This window comes from Periophthalmus magnuspinnatus, chromosome 22 (genome assembly GCF_009829125.3).
Source record: "Periophthalmus magnuspinnatus isolate fPerMag1 chromosome 22, fPerMag1.2.pri, whole genome shotgun sequence".
Classification (NCBI taxonomy): Eukaryota; Metazoa; Chordata; class Actinopteri; order Gobiiformes; family Gobiidae; genus Periophthalmus; species Periophthalmus magnuspinnatus.
In genome coordinates, this window is record NC_047147.1 from 9,045,095 (window position 1) to 9,065,927 (window position 20,833).

At 38.5% G+C, this 20,833-nt stretch overlaps 1 protein-coding gene across 1 annotated transcript in view; it reads right to left on the reverse strand.

The window, feature by feature from the left end:
• eif2ak3 (eukaryotic translation initiation factor 2-alpha kinase 3) overlaps nucleotides 1-20,167 on the reverse strand; it is a 51,238-nt gene extending 31,071 nt beyond the window's left edge. The window contains exons 1-2 of the mRNA XM_033987941.2: nucleotides 19,506-20,167; nucleotides 2,379-2,508 (exon numbers count right to left, since the gene is read on the reverse strand). Of these exons, the coding sequence (XP_033843832.1) occupies nucleotides 2,379-2,508; nucleotides 19,506-19,831 (456 nt within the window). The 5' untranslated portion in view covers nucleotides 19,832-20,167. The remainder of the gene's footprint in view (nucleotides 1-2,378; nucleotides 2,509-19,505) is intronic.
• Between the last annotated feature and the right edge of the window lie 666 nt (nucleotides 20,168-20,833).

Sequence of the window (20,833 nt, forward strand, 5' to 3'; positions counted from 1 at the left end):
ATCTAAGTTGTCAATAAAGGACACAGCAAAGTTAACGAGACTTTACCAACTCATAAATCGTTCAAGTAAATATAGTGTAATGCAGAGGGTAAGATGGTAATGGTAAATGGTCATAACAACAGTATTGGAAATGGGATTACACCGCCAACCTGTGGGTCAATTTATGCCAAGACCGGGATTCGAACCGCTAACCTTCGGATCAGTGGATGAATATTCTCTTGCTACAGTCGCCCAGACAGCTATATTAAGTTAATGTGTTCCTAAAATGTCTGACAGCTTATTATAAAACCAAGACATTCATTTTTCATTTTTTTTTCAATAGTGATCATGAAAGATTTGACATAATACACCCAACTCAAAACCATGCACCATTATTTGTGATATGTTTCACCCTTGGAGTAATCTATGAGGGCAAAATCTATTTAATTAACTGTAAATGGTGTCAAATGATCATTTATTTCCCTTATTGACTCGGGGCCATATCGATCAGCTTAAGCCGTGAATCAAAGTCCACCTGACTGTAGTAGAACTGAGTGGTGAATTAAAAGGGCAATAAACATGTTCAAGCATCAACAGAGCTGCAATATGTGGCATACACATTTTGTCAATTTTTTTCTAATTTTTGACACTTTTGCACTGAAAAGGGGACAAAATACGACTGTTAATTATGTCAACTGATCGTTTAATTCTTATAGTGAGTTGGGGTCATATTGGCTAGTTTAACCTCTCAATAAAAAACGTCTTTTATATTGTAAAAAATAAAACTTAAAAACAAAAAGTCAATTTAAAAAGACAAATTAGTTCATCAAAATCTGTAATAAACTGCAAATATTGTATCTTATCTCATTAAATGCTGCTAATATTAAAACTAAACTGGACCCCTGTGTGAATCAAAAACTGCTGGCTAATACGATAAAGTGCTGGTTTAGAAATTACCACCCGCTCCATCCATTATTTAAGGCCAGTCTCTTGACTTTATTGTAAGGGTCATCATTATAACCAAAGTGGATTACAGAGAATTCATTAGTGTAACCACAGTACTGGACCCACTGACTACTCTAGACCTTGCTAGTTTCATAGGCGTTCTCCCCGAGGCGATGAACTCCACACAGCAACACCAGATCAAAACCCCTCCACAGGCCGCTATACCCCCCCAGTACGGCTCAGGGGTACTAGGACTATTCAGGCTGACTTGGTGGGCGGTTTAAGCCTCTGTATGTTTGTATGTATCCATGTTCAGATAAGGGGGTCTTGCTGCGCAGTGTGTGTAAAAAGCGCCACAGTCAACAAAGTGTGAGCCGATCCTTCGGGCGAAAATCACAATTTCAGGGTTTTGGGAGGGGGAGGAGAGCCTGACGGTTGTATGTATGTTGTTTGTTTACACAGATTGAATGTAAGCAACAACAGCGAGCGGCGAGAGTGTAAAAAGTGCAGTGAGTTCAATTATGCGCTGTCTGCTGAAGGGAAATCAGTTGGTTTCTGAACATAACATATGGGTACTTCCTACTATCAAATAAGTGGAAATTGACTTTATATCAACAATATGATGTTAATAAAGTGAGTTGGAGTCTGTTGCCGTGCAAGTTCAGAGCAGATCTTCGGTGAATTGTGGTAAAAATAAGACAATGTAAGTTTTGATTTACTGCCAACAACTGAAAGTAGTGTTGTTTATGTGTGATAGTCTATGAGTCCCACACATCCCTTTGTCTTTAGAACTGTCAAAACAAAACTGATTTATTTTAAGATTTAGGAAACATGCCCTTGTTTACTCAGTACGCAATTCTAATGAACATCCCAACAATACAGTATAGTTGGAGAGTTATTTTTCTTAGATTGTGGCTTTTATATATATGCTTTTATCTATTTAAAACAAATTTAAATCTTGGGATGTTGATTTTTGTTTTTCCGAGTCCCAAAACATAAAAAATTATTCTGATATGGTGACCCTGCATTAAAATATGAACAGAATATTGTTTCACTGCATCCCTAGTTAAGATCTAATTTAGATCCTTTGGGCTTATTCCTCCTCTTTTTCAGCTTTAACAATGTTCTAGCTATCAACTGAACATGAAAAATGTAAAAAGAAGAATTTGTGTAACTGCCAGTTTAAAAACAAATTAAAGAAATTCACTCATAAACACAAACATTAAAACAGTACACTGATTTACGTAGGATTTCAATTTTCTGGTTCTCTCCTAGTCTCGTTTTCAGCTGAGTGCATGTTTCACTGTAAATAACACAGCTGATATTGTGATTAATGTAATGCCTTGAGCCAGATCTAACCTGTTGATGACATTATAGTCTCTTTCCTGTTTAAAGCGCATGTGTATAGAGTCTGTAGTGTGTACTGTCTGTAGTTAGTAAGCAGTGAGTGTGACCTCTGGTTTGCTGAGGCTGGAGGAGACCAGGCAGCCCGAGCCCACGTCCAGGTCCCACTGCTTCCTGCCCTGGTTATGAGGGTCCAGCGCCGAGATTCGCCCATCCAGAGTACTGATGATCACCAGAGACCTGATGACAAGAATATATAGCACTTATTAACATATTAACAAAAACCTTGTTCTTGTTAAAGAGAGATGCTTTTCATTCCATTAATCCTCAAAAACGTTAAAGTCAAGTGTCTATGTAGCTCATTCATACATTTCATCACACAATAAAACAAACTATAAAAGCTTTTATAGCGCATGCGAAGTCTGTGTCCATAAAGTGCAAATTCTTGAGTCTACTGGTGGGGGTTATAATGTCTGATAGCTGTGGGGACAAAAGGTGCACTGTGACACTTCTCTGCCACCTGCTAATCTCCGATGTGATGTTATTGCATTGACTTTGAAGGGCCCATATTGCTTGATTTCCTGTTCTATGTTATAATGTCGTTTCCTCATCACAAACATACCTGGAGTTGTGTTTTGTTTTATTCACACACAAACACTGTATATTTAGGCTGACTTCTTCTCTCAAACTGAAAACACTTCACCTTGTGGTGTCATGTGGTAATAAAAGAAGTGCTCCACTGTGTTTTTAAACTCCATACACCTTCACTAGAATCATTTGGAAGATTTCACCCCAAGAATTGCCCATCTCTACTGAACTCTGCTGTACTCTACTGAAAGGTAAAAATAGGTGTTAACTTGAAGACTACCACTACATCACAAGGTAGAACAGAGCATTTTGAGCTTTAGAAATGTAGACAGACTAATCATCAGAACCCAAAGATTTAAGATTTAAAAGTGCTTAAGAGCAGTTATTTATTCATCTACACTGAAACAGAGCAAAGGATCATGGTCTATGTAGTGCATAACAATACATTTAACCAAAGAGACTTGTAATGTGATATATTGTGACCGCCCACGATATTATTGAGAGACTTTTGATGACAAGCTATGATATTTCGGTTATTGTTACATCCCTATCAGAGATGCTCAGACTCCGCCAGTATCCAACACAATTTGCCTCTTATCAAATTTACTGAAAACCCATAAACTTTCCTATTTCATCTTCTACCACATCAGCTTTGAGTCCCAAACTCTCTTTTAAATCACACTCTGTAACAGGTGAAGACTTGCTCTGGTTTTTTTCACCTCACTTAGCGGTCATTATATCATTGCTAATTGGTGAACAAACAACAAACAAGGCACTAAAAAGGTACAATTATGAGTGTTTATGGCTGCAGATGTTATTCTTTAGTTTAAGTCCCATCTTCACTGAACAATGTGACCTTGAAGAGCAGCAAACAACACCTGTCCCATGATGAGTCCCACCTGACAGCTGCTCTGTGCTGCAGGCAAACAAAGAGACAGGAAACTGCTTCATTATTCTCTCCAACTTTCAAAGTAAAAGCTGGTGTAGAAACAAAGGTAGGAGCTGTCATAGCAATTAGTATCAACGCATTTCAAAATAAAATCAGCTTTAGAATTGAGAGGACAAAATTTGGCCGTGACCATCATTTAAAGAGGGGCCATTTTAATTATATGGAGTATTAACTGGTCACACATATTTAGATCACCATATTACTCAGTTTTGAAAAGATTATATTCGTCAAAAACAACATATTAACATGTTCTATAAGTTTCACTTTCATTTTTGACAGTCTTCCCTCTCTTTTCTCTCCGTACTAAGTCACTCCCCCTTCACAGCACCATCACAACTATTGTTATTCAAAATGTATTTATTTATTGAGCTGTGTCATAGAACTTATTATCGAGATTGTATGAAAAATGTTTACCGATATTGCAATCACTTTGAAAAAATAAATACCTGATCAATGCTATACAAGTTATAGATATAGTATAAAAGAAAGAATTGTTACTTGATGGGTGGGTTGACCTATAATTACTTGGGGAATGCAATTTATGTAACATTATTTATACTTTCATATAGTCTAGACATGCAAATCCCACAGTTACAAATTAGATCAATGGCAGCAATGTCACAAACAAGGTGATTTTTCATTGAGCGATTCTTCCTTGTTTGCAAATCTCCACCTGCAGAATAAATCATAACACGCTGGCTGCGCTGTGTACTTAGTTGTTACAGTGAAATAAACTTGTATTTGTCACTGTTTGGTGGATGCATTACTTTTGTTTCCTCTCCCATCTGGCAGCGCAGTTTGGGTAGAGCCACCAAACAGATGGTCTCACTGACAGAGCGCTCACCGGGGAATCAACACTGTTCTCACAAAAGAAACTACTCATTTTGATGTACCAACAACTCAGATTTGACTTTTTAACAAATTTATGCTAACAAGAGTAGCTTGGATTACACAAACTTTGAATCAAATCTTTGTTGACCTACAGAGCTTAAGACAACATTCATCTATGTACTCATCAAGTCATTTCTGCCTGGAAAAGAAGCACAGACTGTATATATAAATGAACTTAGCTAAACTCGTAGCTGCCGCGTTTTAAATCATCGTGGACGCGCTTTCGGCTCCATCGACTCTGGCTCCAATTCACTTTCAATAAAAAATTAAAAAAAACTCTCGCCCATCTCTCTGTAACTGCTGCTGTCAGGCTCGTCATTTTGGTCTTAAAATGTTCACATTAACTCGCTCTACATGATCCTGGCATTTTTATTTTCGGCGTTGTCCGTAAATCATATGAACATTAATAAAAGTCAAATCAGCTGCCTTCTTTCCCCGAGGTCGCTCCCGCTAGCGTTAGAAAAAGGTTTGATTGACAGTGTTGCTAAGTGCCCACCCCATGCAGTTATCTTTAGCAGCCTCTCTCCGGATTGGCTCTTTGGTTGCTATGATACTCGCTGTCAGAATTCCAAATATGGAAGTTGGCTCCAAATTTTCAGCTCTCACCACTATCCTCAATGAGCTTCTTTCTTTATATACTCTATTATAAGAAGACAGGCTTAAAATAGAATTAGAAAAAAATTAAAGTCCAATCAAATTTTTTGGGCAACTGCCAGGTCATAAGCGATGCTCCGCAAAGAGTTTTTAGCTAATCATAGTTGAATAGTAGAAAAATAAACAGAACAGAACACTGAACAATGGAAGGATAATTTAGAGTTCAGACTGGTGGCATATCTATATATAAGCAGAGGCAAAAAAACAATATGGTTTCATTTAGAAGTGAAAAAGATTTTAGTATTTTGCCCTGTAGATTTAAAATGATGGACAGTCAATTTTACTTCTATTGTGCATTCGATTAATCTTGACTTTCAATCTGAACAGTTTTCCTTTGAATCTTGAGGCAAATTCTTCAAAAGCGTATCCACTTTAGTTGCCAAGGCAGCACACTTAGTTTAACTGTTGTTTGTAACTCGGGGCGATGTGGAGCGGTTAAATAAATCAAGACATCCCGCCCCATTGCCGCATCGACTGTCAATCACCCCCTTGTCGAGCAGCACCCCCTTCGGTGGAGCTATTGATCTGTATCTGTCCAGAGGAGGATATGTCAACACGCCTCTTAGCTTTATTTAACCAGAGACGGGCACACGCTGTCTCCAAGCAGCCCCGGTCCACGTGCACGAGGCTGGGAAGGCTCTCATGTGAGTGTCCCTCGGAGGGTCTCTGGATGTTGATGTTCCCTAGAGGACAACTAGAGCCACATGCAGAAGAAGACGCTTGTTTGGCTCTTCAGATCTGTCCATCATTTGTTCTCGTGATGGCTACAGGCAGAAGCGGTGTCCTTCGCTCACCCCACTACTACTTTTACTATAGGCTCCCTCTGTGGCTGTACCATAGGGAGTTTCATTGGCTCCAATAACAGTGATGGACATATCTGTACCAGTACTATCTTTCTATCAGGGGTCACTGGGTTCATTTGTGTTTTTTCATGTTTACACCAAATAACTTGAAATAGTCGTGGATAATTGGACAACATGTGAGATATAGCATAAGTAGTTAGCCAAAAACACACTAGTTAGCACTGTCTAGTCTAAATTTTACTGTTTTTAATGTAGAAAAGTATTTGGTAAAAATCATAATAGCCATTTGAGCAATATTTACAAGCTGAAAACTTACGTCCCACTGTTTCTAATAAAGAATTTATTTTTTAAATTGTTTTAAGTCCTTTTTACAGTATCAAATATACTTATATCTGAACTCCCTGTGCATTTAAGTACTACAGGGAACACATTTCAACTTGACTCCAAGCATTAAACAGAGGGACATCCACAAATCTATGTTTAAAGCCAATCTTCAAACAACCTCAATAAATAACCTAAAAGTTGTACTAGAAATTAATCCTAATTAGGAAACTTTACCGATCCTTAAAGAAATGATGTTGCTGTAGGTAAAAAAAAAAAAAAAAAACAGTATAAAAACACACACATTTTTGATAAAGAGTTGGAAAAGAAAACATGTCCGCACTGTAGTCTCTCTAATAAACCTTAATCTCTTGTATGAACCAACATGAGCCCCTGCAGGTGAACTATTGAACAGCTAAGCCTTATCGATCTCACCTATTGACGAGTGACTGTAGTGAGTAGCAGTTGCATGTTCATTGGATGTTAAAGTCTTAAATCTGACAAAGATACGGCTTGTTTCAGAGAGTAAATCAATACGAGGAACTGTTTTCTTACTTTTTTAAAATTCTTTGTATTCAGGTAGCTGCTTACGAATACAATGTGCATTTTCAGATAAGTATTTTCCATCCACCAGCGGTTTTATTTTTTACATGTAAACTAAACTATACAAGTAGAGAGACAAAGGTCTTACATTACGAAACACCGACCCTTGTGAGTTTTAAAATGGTTTGTTCAACCTTGTAATGTCCTGAAGCAGTAGTTTGAGATAACAACTAGAGAAAGTGTGTGGAGTTTAAAAACACAGTGGAGCACTTCCTGTATTACCACATGACATCACAAGGTAGAACAGGGTGTTTTTAGTTTGAGAGAAGAACACAGCATAAATATGCAGGGTGTGTGTGTTAAACGTGTGAATAAACAAAACACAACTGCTGGTATGTTTGTGATGAGGAAAGAACATTGTAACATAAATCAGAAAACAGCGCAATATGGGCCCTTTAAAAAAGTAAACATAAAATAAAAATTCTACAGTGGATAAAATCTGGTCGTAAAGGCTTTATGGATTTGACCCAGTTTGTCCATCCATCTGAGAAAGCACGCTTTTATTAAATTATGGTCTGAGTAATTCCTTCCATTACAGATATGACATTTACAATATTTAACCATTCAGATACTGTGGAAGGATCATTGCCTTTTTTGTAGCTGATGTCAAAGTTGTATAAATTTGCTGCTTTTATGCTGCTGATAATTAAAAGTTTTGTTACTTTTCTAACATTTGGTGGAGAAAGTCAATTTAACAGTGCGAGGCTTACATAAAAATGCTAATTGTATCACTAACTGCAATGAGCCGTGCGTCTTTCCAAAGCTAATCTGTGCAAATCTGCTCCAGGACAGTTTTGCTTTGAGTGCTGAGAAAGAACAACTATTTTCCTAAACCACGCTAGCGCCAATGACAACAACGCCACTAAACCGGGCTTTTTTTTTTTCAAGCACCTCCATTGGCTGTGAGGACCTGCCAAAAATATTAGGCTGATTGGTTGTTGCTAAGCAGTTTGACCCCGCCTCTCCTCAGTGTCATGAATGTAGAGAAGTCCGCCAGCAGCTCCCCAAGTTCAACTTCAGATAGAGGATTTATTGTAAGGCGAGATCAAAGGGGGGCATACACTCTTTGTACTACAATAAAAGGGTGTGAAATGTGGGGGTAGGGCGTTTAACTCAACAACTTTACGACACAAGAACAGACGATAGTTTTAAACAAAGCTCAACAACAAACAGTGAACTCCGCGCTACTTGTTTTTCCTAAGTCTAGCCCCAAGACAATGCAGCTGTGCTTGTCACCAACGGGAAGGAACATGTAGCCGGAGGGGATTTTTGCTGACTAGGACTAAAAACAAAGATAAGATTTTTAAATGGTGAAAGCGTTGAGCAGAAGAGCTGTCAACCGGCTAAGGACTGCATGTCAAAGTGTCATAACACAACTAGAGTATCTTCAATAACCACGAATGAAGAGTAGGGCGCCAATTAGCTTAGCTCTCACCAAAACCCCTCAGAGACACACAAACAAGTAGATGACACACACACACACACACACACACTGAAAAAACACGCTCCATTGAAAGAAACAGCCGTGATGTTTACACCGCTTCAGTCTCTAAGGATGCAAGCCTGTCAAGCCAATCGTGTCAAAGCTCTTCTCTCATCCGGCCAATCACAGCACTGTTTTCCTCCGCGGTTGTCCAATGGCAAGCGAGGAGTCCAGTGTTCCAGCCAATGGGGAGCTGAGAAATTCTGTAACCATGCAACAGTGGTGCTATGCGGCCGCTCACAACAAAAATACGAGAGCGTGGGGAGCACGTGGAGGAAGTTATGGCTGCAGCAAAAAGAGAGGGGAAGAGGAGCAGGAGAGGATGAGGAGGGAGAAAGAGGAGACAGAAAGAGGAGAGGGAGAGGAAAAAGAAGGAAAGAGAGAAAGGGAAAAGGGAGAGGGAGAGAGAGAGAAGGAGAGATGAAGGGAAAGCCGCGCCCTGCTCCAGAGCTGCAACATGTGCAGTTTTCTCCAGAGGGAGGGGTGGGTTAAAGTCTGGGGAAGAGACGCGACGAGGAGAGGGTCTGAACTGTGAATGCAGCGCAATGTGGGAAAGTTAAGGACAACTAGTGGAAACGAGGTGAAAACAAACAAAGAAGAAAAAAAACAACAGCATCAAAATGATTTTTTTTGAAATTTAAATGCAAGCAGTGGATTTAATTATGCAAGATGTTTTCATTTCCTCATGCTTAAAATTTAAATATCAGTTTAATGTTTTTTGGGTTTTTTTTTTTTTTTAATCATACATAGACTGCAACAACCATTTTGAAGTTTAGCTCATATTACAATAAAATGACAAAAACTTGTGATTTCAAAGGCAAAATAAATTCCCTCAAAATAGGATTGTAATTTTTTCTTTGGATACATTTCTTCTGTAAAATGGAGCAGATTATTGTTTAGCTGTCCTCCTTAAATAAAGACTTCACAGCTGAGTATGTGTATTCATCCAGAGGTCACTGCAGCAGAGCCAAAGGGCGTGGTTTGAATGAAAAACTCGGACATGTCAAAGCGTTGCTGTGTCTGTGTCTCCTCCTGATCTGCAGCACATCACACGTGGCTAAATCCAAACTCTATGGCGCCACAGTCCTGTGATCTGATTGGCTGTGGGGAGGCTGTGAGGCTGCGATGTGACTGGTTGTTACTAAGCAGTGAGGGAGCTACCAGGGAGGGGAAACAAGGCAGCGTGGTCCTGCTAGAACTCCTCAACTATAGCCAAGTCCTTGTTTTTTTTATTGCTTGCAGTCTACACTCTCTACCTTCTCCGCCATAGCCCCACCCAAACTGCAGTGTGGCTCCCCTGGACGCAACCGAAATAACCAGTGACCTAAAAAACTCCAGAGCAGTCATCAATCATCACCACAACTACAACATGAAAAACTTACCAAAACTGAACAAAGGAAGATCGTTTAAGGTTAAAACTGGACCAAAAATGGGAAAATAAAATGCATAGATTACAAAAGGGTTTAAGGAGACGATGTAAATGGTTTAAGTTATGCAAGAAAAAAATAGGAAAAAATCCCTGGTTTTAGCAAAGTCTGAGTTAAATGTCCCCACTGGGAGCGCTGTCACATCTCAGCTCGTTATTTTGGGGACAGTCTATTAATAAAATCACAGCATTGTAAGAGCGCGGAGCAGCTCAGACAGAAAAAAAATGAGGAAAAAAAAGTGAAAAAGGAAAACCCTCAAACCCAAAAGTGCCCCGGAAAGAAAGTGTAGTAAACTATTCTTTGGGTACGACTGGAAATAAAGGGAGGGACTATATTACTACAAATCTATAGCATGGTTAAAATACAAATGAATAACTGAGTAAAAGTATAAAAGCCAATCTATGCATGTCTGACAAAATACATAAAAACAAAAAATGGGTAATGCAAAATCCTGCCTTGCTTAGTCAAAGTATATTTACAAATTTATGCAAAAAACAAGAGTTGAAGTAGGTTTTGCAAGAAAAATTTCATATAATTTAAACAGTAGTGCATAGTTCTCCATAATAACTGTATGCCATTTTAGATGTAATCCAAAAATCTCTTGTAGAAAAAGTGTCTCCATCTGTTTAATATTGTCATTCACCATATTGTTCCCTACACTTCTCTCCACCTTTCTCTTTCTTGTAAAGGTCATCCCTGCGTCTTGTTGCACTCAGGAGTTTTGGAGGGCAGTGCCACTGGACCCAAGTGCCCAACTCAAATTCTGAACTCGGGACCCCCTCTGCCATGACATTGGCTGAGGAGTTGGCTGTTTCGTTTTATTGGCTGTTGCTAAGCAGTGGCTGGTGGGAACTAATGCAGCCCCGAAGAAGAAGACATGGGGCCTGAGGGGAGTGGGGGGGAGAAGAGGGGGAGAGAGAGGGGGGGGGAGTGAGGATGAGTGAGAAAGGGAGAGGAGGGGGGAGATCAAACATCGTCGTGTGTCCTGAGAGTCCTCACCTCCCAGTGTTCCCCCATGAAGCTCTACACTCTACAAACCTGTGCGTTTCATGTGACAACACAGGAGACCTAGGGTTGAATACTTCCGTCAAAACCCACACTAAAAACTTGGAAAAACTACCACACTCCATCTTGAGAAAATGCATATACCAAGGTCCATACTCAGGTTTAAGAAGTTAAAGGTGTGTGTTTTCTGGTCTGTCACCAGCCTTGAAAATGTTGTTGCTTTACCTGGAATGTCCCACACTATGGTATTAACTTATCTTACGTTGATTCAATTACAAGCGTTTTATTGCCAAAATTGCCAAATACAAAAACTACCATGGAGATTGCTTGGTTTTATGCAAATTTGAGGAAACATTTACATAGTGCCCCTATACAAAAAAAACTATATGGACTAAAATTTCTTTAAACAGCAATGTTTATAAAATAACAGATGCTTAATATATAATTTCTGTTATTTTGTTTCCCAGTTTTTCAGTGTTTAGTGAGAGCACATCCACCCGCTCCACTGTCTCTGCTGTGTGAACTCTGAAACAACAGAATATATGCTGAGGTTTCACGTTTGCCAAAGTTAAAGAGGCATGGAGTTGGGGATCTATTTTTGCAATGCAGGGGACTGGGATTCCTGTCTCGCTCATGTTTATTTATGAGTGATGATTGTTTTGGATGCATTGAAATTTAACCCTTGTTTTTACATTTTCCAAAAACTTTTCCATTCTATTTATTCCATTTGGCGTTTTCTTTTATTTAGTGTTAATGGGGTCAAATTTTACTTAAAAAGAGCCATTAAATTATATCAACTTATAATCACAAAACAATATTCAAATTCAGAATAAAAATCTTGCAAAATAAAAAAAAATAAAAAATAAAAAAATCATTCTCAGGTATGTTTTCTAGTGCATTTTGTAGCACGGATAAACAGGGACATATAGATGTCAGTGAAAGGTGACAGACATCAGCAACGGCGGTGGCTCACGTCTCAAAACAACAACGATCAAAGAAAAACAAATGTAATATTTATGGTCCATCATACGCTCCAGAAGCAGCACCACACAGGAGGCATGTTATAGACACCTGCCTCTCTGTCTATGTGGAGCTGGAACATAGAACAACGTCAATCACATGGTAAAAACAGATCAATGCACAGTATGTTATAGAGATGTAAAGATGATCTCACTATATATCAAATTACCGGTACACTTCTCTTTGCAGGCTCATCTCTGTAGCCAAAAATAGACTAAAATAAAAGCATGTTTGTTTTTATTATTATTTTTTTTTTATGTTTATATTGCCCTCAAAAATACAGAAAAAACATGCATCCTTATTTGACCATGAAATCACACATTTAAAATCTATATATAGTGAGTTGTATCTATATTCAGACCAGGTTTAGAAGCGGTTTAGTCATGGTATAGGGTTAGAAAAGACTATTTGTTGGCGGTGGAGTTATTTAGTCTTTCTTATGATTATCTAGTTGTCAAAAAGAGCACTGAAAAAATGATCAAGACAATTCAGGCTAAGACTAAGGCTAAGGCTAATCAAACATGTCAAATAACAGATGTAGTATTTCAAATTTGGACTACGTAGAGTGTATGCATTTTTACAGTGCAGGCCAATATTGTGGAGCCAGGGGTGAGTTTGTTGTCCAAAAGTGGCACTTGTTACCTCCGATCGACAGTGTTTGACTTGGCCTGAGCCTCAGGAGGGAACAGAAAGGTCATTGGACAAAGCGGTGATGTGTGTTTTAAGAACCACAGCTAATTAAAGCAGCACATTACACTGTCCAGACCCTCGCTGTGGCAGGTTTTCCACGAGTGAATACAAAATGAGGCTCACAACAACTGCTCTGATGCAAGATTCTGGCTTATCCAAGATCAAGTTGTAATAAACTTCTTATACGCAAGGTCGTTTCTAAATAGTATCATTACACAATAAAAGGCTTCGCAAAGTATTCACAAAGTCATTAAGCTGTTTGGGGGCAAATGGTAAAGCCCTTTGAATGCCAAAAAACTATACACCACCATACACTTCTTTATCTTTTATAAATAATAAAAACAATCTCCGTTAGCCACATTGTCATTGCCATACTCAGCAACATTGAAGAACACCTGCTAAGGTCACAGAAAGATGTTTTTGTAATGTAAGCAGCGAGTATCAAAAAGCTGACTCGAAAGTAGTTTGACCCAATAGACACAACCTTCTACAACTACTGCTCCGTCTAGTGTTACAGCTACTCCTATTTTCAATATAAAACATCTCAGTTTGTTAATACTTTGTTTAATTAAGCATAGGGATAACTCAAAAGCAGTTAGATGCAATAGACACAAGCTTCCACTACAACTACTGCTATTACTGCGCCTTTTACTGTTACAACTACTCCCATTTTCAATATAAAACATCTCAAATTGCTAATATTCGTTTAATGAAGCGAAACAGAGTCATTTGAAAGACAATTAACCGCTGTATTATTTCACATTTGTCTATTATGACTGTTTTAATGATAACGTTAATTAGTTAAGCATCTCTCAGATCTTTATGAGCCATTCTGTTGTGATAGAAAGGACTTTAGATCTCGCGAAAAGTTGAAAGTTCAATGGTAAATCTCACGAGGACTTCAGATGGATGCTGGTTGTGTATAGAGAATCCACCAGGGGCAGGGCACAAAGAGAGCATATATAGGAGGCTTTACAAAAGAAGAAAGTGAAGACATAAGCTACAAGTGTGTCATAGAAATGACAGATGGAGAGATGTCATGATTCATACCGAGAACAAATCAACTGCCACTCCGCCATCTTTGTTGCTTTAACCGCAACAGCTTGTAAATCAATTATTCACCGTTTAGCTACTTAGCCTCTAAACAACCCCATTAAACCTATTTAAAACATACTAGCGTTATTAAGATGTCAATTGTGGATAAAATCCAAGTTAATTCTGACCTCTGTGTAGTGAATCAAGACATAAAAACATGGTTGGTTAATAATACAGAACACATGGGAGAAGACGTATGGACAGACAGAAAGCATGAATAAGAAATGTCATGTAAAATGTATGTAATAATAGATCAAGGGGAATGGCTAAATTAGTCGGGGTCTCTAGAAACAAACTGCACATGGTACCATATATAGGGCAGGGTAGTGTGTAGAAATGATACTGACATTGGTTTTGTATCAACAGAAAGACAACAGATCTACAAGTGATGTGTTGACTAGGCCTGTCACGATAATGAGAAACAAAAAAAAATGAAATTAGTTTTTGCCACTGACAAAATAACAATAAGGCAGGATAATCCCAGTAAACCATTTTTAAATAGACAGTGTCATTACAAGTCATTTATTCTACCCTCTACAGCTCAAATCTTATCATATAACAACTAAAATAACAAAAATCTCACCACTTTTGCAAAGAAAATGTGCACAGGATAAATACTGAGCCCCAAAAATATTGTTCCAGCTTTCATTTACTGTAACTTATCATTTACGATAAGTTGATATAGTAGTTATTGTGACAGGCCTAAGGTTGTCCCAAGAAGATGGTTCAATATTTTATTTATTTTTTTGTTCTAAAAAAGGTGAAGAATCTGAAGAATCTGTTCTGTTTATCTTGGTGTTTCCATGGCTATAACAAAAAGTACATCAATTAAGGCCAGTAGCAGTATTTCTAAATAGCTGTCAAGGATGGAGCTTAAAACATCCTTTATTACAAAACTGACTCTTGTGAGCTTTAAGTCATGTTATAACGTTGTTATCTACTCAAAAACATACCTGGAGTTGTGTTTTGTTTCATTCACACATGTTTGAGTAACACTTTATTATTAGTCTGTCTACATCTCCAAAGTTCAAAATGCACTGTTTCACCTTGTGATGTCACGAAGCGATAATAATAGTTTAAGTGAACAGATACCTTTACCTTTAGTTCAGTAAAGATGAGAAATTCGAGGGCTGAAATCATCCAGATGTTTCTAATGAAGGTGTATGGAGTTTAAAAACACAATGGAGCAGTGTTTTCGGTTTGTGTGTTAAACATGTGTGAATGAAACAAAACACAACTCCAGGTATTTGTCTTTGTGATGAGGAAACAACATTATAACATAGATGAGAAAACAGCGTAATAGGAGCCTTTTAATGCTAACTGTTACCGCACATTGATGTGGAAGTAATCCTGATCATCTGGGAAATAATCACCTATAAGCTAGCAGCACCATTTCCTCACACAAACACTGAAGTTTACTGCTCTTCCTTCAATAACAGCCCTATTTTCTGCACCTGAAGGAATGCTTGGCACTTAAAAAGTCTACTTGTGGCTCGGATATTTCAATTGCTCCATTCCGGTTATCTTAGCGGCAAAGCAATCTGAGATAAAGGCATTTGGTATATAAATAATTTAGCTTTTTATTATGTGTATGAGAATGCTCAATGGGAGGTTAAATTGCCACTACATTATTTAACAACCTGCAAAAGTAAGTGATAAAATCTATATTTATATGTTGTGCGTGCAGAAACCAGTACCATTTTAGTTTTAGGCGATTGGTCTATTGTAAACACAGTGAAGTTGGTTGTGTGTATAGGGTGTGTGCTGTGCAGGCAGGTTGCAAACACAGGAGTTTTGAGGCACAGCTGAACGACACAGTGGGGGTCTGCCTCTGTGTGGAGACACTTGGATAATTATATGTGAGATTTCCTCTGTAGCAGATGAACATCAGGAGCCAAAACACAGCCCTCAAATGTCCTGATGCTAAACTCAACTGAGTAGATGTGCCAGATATGAAACTGTACAGTATTTTCTTATGCTCTCGTATCTATAGATAGATTAGGTATAGATTTAAAAAAAAAAAAAAACTTATCATAGTACAAATACTTAGGTGTTTTGCAAAAAAAAAAAAAAAAAACACAAAAAAAACAACATTTTACTTAAGATCAAGAAAGTCAAGAGTATTTTAATCCAACAGTTTTGGTTTTGAATTTATTTGTATAAGATCATTTTCTATCCATCACAGGAAGTCATCAGCTTTCTAGAACAATCAAGAACATTGTTCAGGTTCGCTCACACATTCTTAACTTTTATAATAATAAAACCTGTTTACCTTCAGATGAGAACACAACCTGAAAATGAACAAAAGGTAGAAGTGAAATTTCAGTGTCATGGAAGTTGACACGACTGACTAAATCTCTTTGTCCCTTTGGCACAAAGAGGCTACACAGAATATTGGAACACAAAAAAATCTTAAAATAATCTGACCTCTTGACCAAAACAGTATTTAACTTATTTAAAAGTATTTAACCTATTGCTATGTTGCAACTGAATTTGAATGTAAAGACTAAATAGATAGAGGTTCTGTGATATATAGGTATACTAGACAGTGGGACAAAACAGAAGTTATCATTCACAGAGCAAGAACGACACGCTACATTTATTGCTGTTTTTTCAGTTGTTGTCATGGCACAGAATAATCCTTACACTTCCCCAGGTTATTAGAATTTCCAAACAACTGGTATACTATCTTATAACACTCTAGTTTTGGTTCCCTTCCCTTCTTGGCTTCTTGTTGACCGAATCCCTAACATATCAGTGACAAAAGCTAATATTTATTTTACCACTGAGCTTAAGGAAACTTTGTGAAATGGTTAAAAAGAAAGTGGATCTGAAAATTTTAAATGTTTTATGAGTAAGTTTTAGAAATCAAAACATAATCTTCAAAAGCTTAGACACGAACAATGATTTCTATTTTATGATGAGTTTTGAGGAGACACTGGCGCAGAGGTTGTAAAACTACACAGAGAATATTTTATTATGGCCTTTCCATCAGTCAAAAACATGGGGCTGGTATAAGAAAGGCTTCATACAGTCAAGGAAACAAGAAGGAATACATGGCAAAGAGAAAGACCGCTGCTGTGCCAAACATGAGGTGGGCGTCAGACTGTTTACTGAGACCAATCGATGCCCAACCCTCTGCGCCAACACGGGGCACGGAGATTTAAACACGAGGAACTTCTACCTATCAACTTCAAGCAGAGTCCACCAGCAAAATAGGCCTTTGGATTAAAATGTCAAAAAAAATCCTTTTTGCAACATACAAGCATGCAGACAGACAGGTCATTTTAAAAAGAAACACCTGCTTTTAAACAAAACTAGTATTTCTTAAGAATTGGAATGATCTCGTCAAACAAGGCTGAGCAATATGGCCAAAAGCTTAATTGAATAAACTCACTTCTTCCTTGTTCCTTTTGCTCAGACTGATTGACTGATTGATCTGGAGTTTAGATCAAAATTCAATCTTTCACTGACAGAAGATTGGCTGTACACCTGTCCAAAATGCCCCCAATTATAAACATTGAATTTTTACACAGAATTGACAGATATGGGAAAATGATGCTACTTCTAATTTGTAGCGTAACAGAAGCAACCTCTTGTTTATAAAGAACATATTTAACTTCAAACTTGGTAATGGCTATGGTCCAATTGAAAGTCTGGTTTGTAGTAAAGATGAGTTGGAGTGGAATCAGCCCTGTCACAATAACAAATCTTGAAGTGCGATATATTGTTGAAGTTAATATAGATGATAAACTGTAATATTGAAACCAAACCACAAAGCAGAATAATCCAAAAGAACTATTCTAAATGTACATTGTTAAAAAATGTGAGCTGCCAAAACTAAAAAACAGAATGCAACACTTAAGTAGTTAGTTTGTGTCTGAGAGTCATTGAAGTTCATAATGCAAAATCAGAGGACAGAAAAATAAGCAGAAGGAAAGGAAAAGTCCCCACGATAAATATTGCCCCCCAAATCACATTGTCCCATATGTCATGTATTGAATGATAAATTGATATTGTAATCATCATCAATGACCTAAGTGGAATCTACATTTAAAATAAGAAAAAACTCTTTTCCATGGTTCCTATATAAACACCAAATCCCAACCCCACAACAGAGCAGCTGAAAAGTATTACATTTGCTCCCAGTGATCCCGTGTCAGCAGATAAACAGAGCTTCTGGCCATAGATACAGTTACAGCGGATGATTCCCAGCTTCATTTTAGGTGACAACCCCCACCCTTCGCACCTTTTGTGATTTATAGGCAATTCCCCATAGACAGAGGTCTGTTTCTTCCCAGGTGCAAAACAGAGGCATAAAAATAGACAACACAACAGCTATAACTCATTTTTTGTTGTCCTGTTTTTGAAATTCCTTCTATTCCATGTAGATTAGCTCTGGGTTTCTGCTGATTTAACCTACCTACCTGTAAAAAAAAATCTATGTAGATAAAATGAAACCTTATCAAATATTGTCGTAAGTTTTATGGTATTCTGGTTATAGTTATGCAATATTCAAAGAAGAAGATAGTACACTAGTACCATGTATTCACACAGTAATTGTCTCAGGAGAGCAATTGTGTTTACAGTGAACCAGTCCCTTAAAATGAGAGGAGGGAGGGAATGCTAATGTTATAGACAGTTTTACAAGTCTCTGCAGTTAAATAAAAGTTAATGGGGATTTTGCAGGTGCACGCTTGTAGCATTAAACGAGAAGTCTTGCAATAGATGCCTTTCAAATATAAGCCTTAGTACTATTGTATGAAAGGTTAAAATATGGCAGTTTGAATGACCAAACCCGATCATTGTAATGGGAGAAGTTTCTGGACGAAGCGTGCGCTGCAAGGGGTTTGGGGATGTGCCCGTACATGTCTGCCATCCTTTAGTGCTGATAATGTAACGGCCAGTAGGGGCAATTATAAGATAAAAGCTAGTGCTGTGCTTAATTAGATTGACTCTTTATCAAGTCTTTCCCAAAAAAACGTGCGCAAGCCATTTATGATTAACATTTCAGGTTTTCAGCTTTGACAGTTCTTCTCATCCATTGAACTTAATAATTAGAAGTCTCTAGAGGTGATAGAATGATATCCATACGAAATAAATAATGCAAAATGTAAGAAATGGAGGGAAAATTGAGACCAAAATAAGTAGTCGTGAAGAGGCAAGGGAAGACATGACTTGTACAAACTTGTGGCGAATAATCCAATCTAATTCAATTGAAATTACGCACGTCCTACAAGTTGAAATCATACTTTTTTGGTCTTCTGGTCGAAATTACCCACGACTTGCAAGTTGAAATAATACTTTTTTTGGTCTCCTGGTCGAAATTACCCACGACTTGCAAGTTGAAATCATACTTTTTTTGGTCTCCTGGTCGAAATTACCCACGACTTGCAAGTTGAAATCATACTTTTTTGGTCTCCTGGTCGAAATTACGCACGTCCTACAAGTTGAAATCATACTTTTTTGGTCTCCTGGTCGAAATTACGCACGTCCTACAAGTTGAAATCATACTTTTTTGGTCTTCTGGTCGAAATTACGCACGACTTGCAGGTTGAAATCATACTTTTTGGTCTTCTAGTCGAAATTACGCACGTCCTACAAGTTGAAATCATGCGTTTTGGTCTTCTGGTGATACTTTACACTTGCTTGTTTAAATGGCACCTGTCAAGCCATGATTAAACACTATCTTGGGATGACTAACTTACCTTGTTGGTTGCAGGTTGCTGCTGTTGTCCGCGTACGAGTCTTCGGTATCTCCAGCGGAGCCGACCTCATCGTCCTCCACGGTTACATCTGGTCCGAACACCGGGGCTTCGCTGTCGTCCTCAGCCCAGTCCCTCCCCTGCTGCTGCGGTTGTTCCATGGCTCTCCTCACCCCATGCTCCCCTGCAGCCCGGGTGTTAGAGGAAGGCAGCTGCGTCCCCGCGGTGGTGGACAGCGACGTGCCGGGTCCGATGAGCGCTTTGAGCAGCAGCAAGAGCAGGAGCACCAGGGAAATGCTCACGTTTCCAAAGCGAAGCCCCGTTTCCATTTGAAAGACTGGCACATTAGTGACAGATGAGATTCACATGCCACGCGTCCACTAAATTTTGACATAAAAAACTAAAGTGCAAAAATAGACAGTGTATCTATAAGAAAAATACGCGCGTGTCCTGCAAAACGCCCTTTCAATGTGGTCTTTAAGTAAACATAAACAGCCGCTGGGACACCATGTTATTCGCTTTATACTTGCCTCTAGACTTGCCTTGGTAACGCTAAAGCCCGCCCCGTTTCTAAACTAGGATTGGACGTGTAAAACTCAGCATTAGTTAGAAAATTAGAGTAAAACTTCTCATTGAACCGTGTCACGCCACTCACGGGCACTCGCTTACTAATCACAACACGATTGCTCAAGAGGACTGTCAGTTAAAAAGGCGGGACTTCCGTGGTTCAGCCTCCCAAACAGTGAAGCTGATTGGTTCGCGCTGCTGTCAGTTAAACTCACGCATGCGCAGAACGAGCAACCGCACATCGAAAGCAGAAGGTGATGCAAAATAAGTCCCCGATGGCGTTTCCGTATTCTGGGCGGTGATTGGAGGATAATACCACTTTCTGACCAATCAAAAACAAGGGTGAAGTTATGGAGAGACCTGATTGGTTATGCCTTGGCTCAGCTGAGCAAATGAAGCCCTGTGATTGGCTGAGAGAGCTGTCATTCAGAGGGAGTTGTCATGAGAACGTATGACATGAAAACACCAACGTGGCTGTATTTTAACGGCGCAGTTCCTTGTCACGAGTTAAACCTTTTTTTTCACTTCACTGTAAACAAACCAAAAGGATATTACATAATATGGGCAGATGGAACGTTATAGAAATACACAGTCATGTTGTCACGATCTAGACAAAGACAAAATACACTATCAGTATCAGCGGACCCGCTGCAGTAATATCTTTATTTTTATATCTCTATCATTATTATAGAACAGCTACACTCTGATCTTTCACTGGGTGTTTCAGTGGAGGCTGTGGAAACTGCAGTTTGACTTTTGTACTA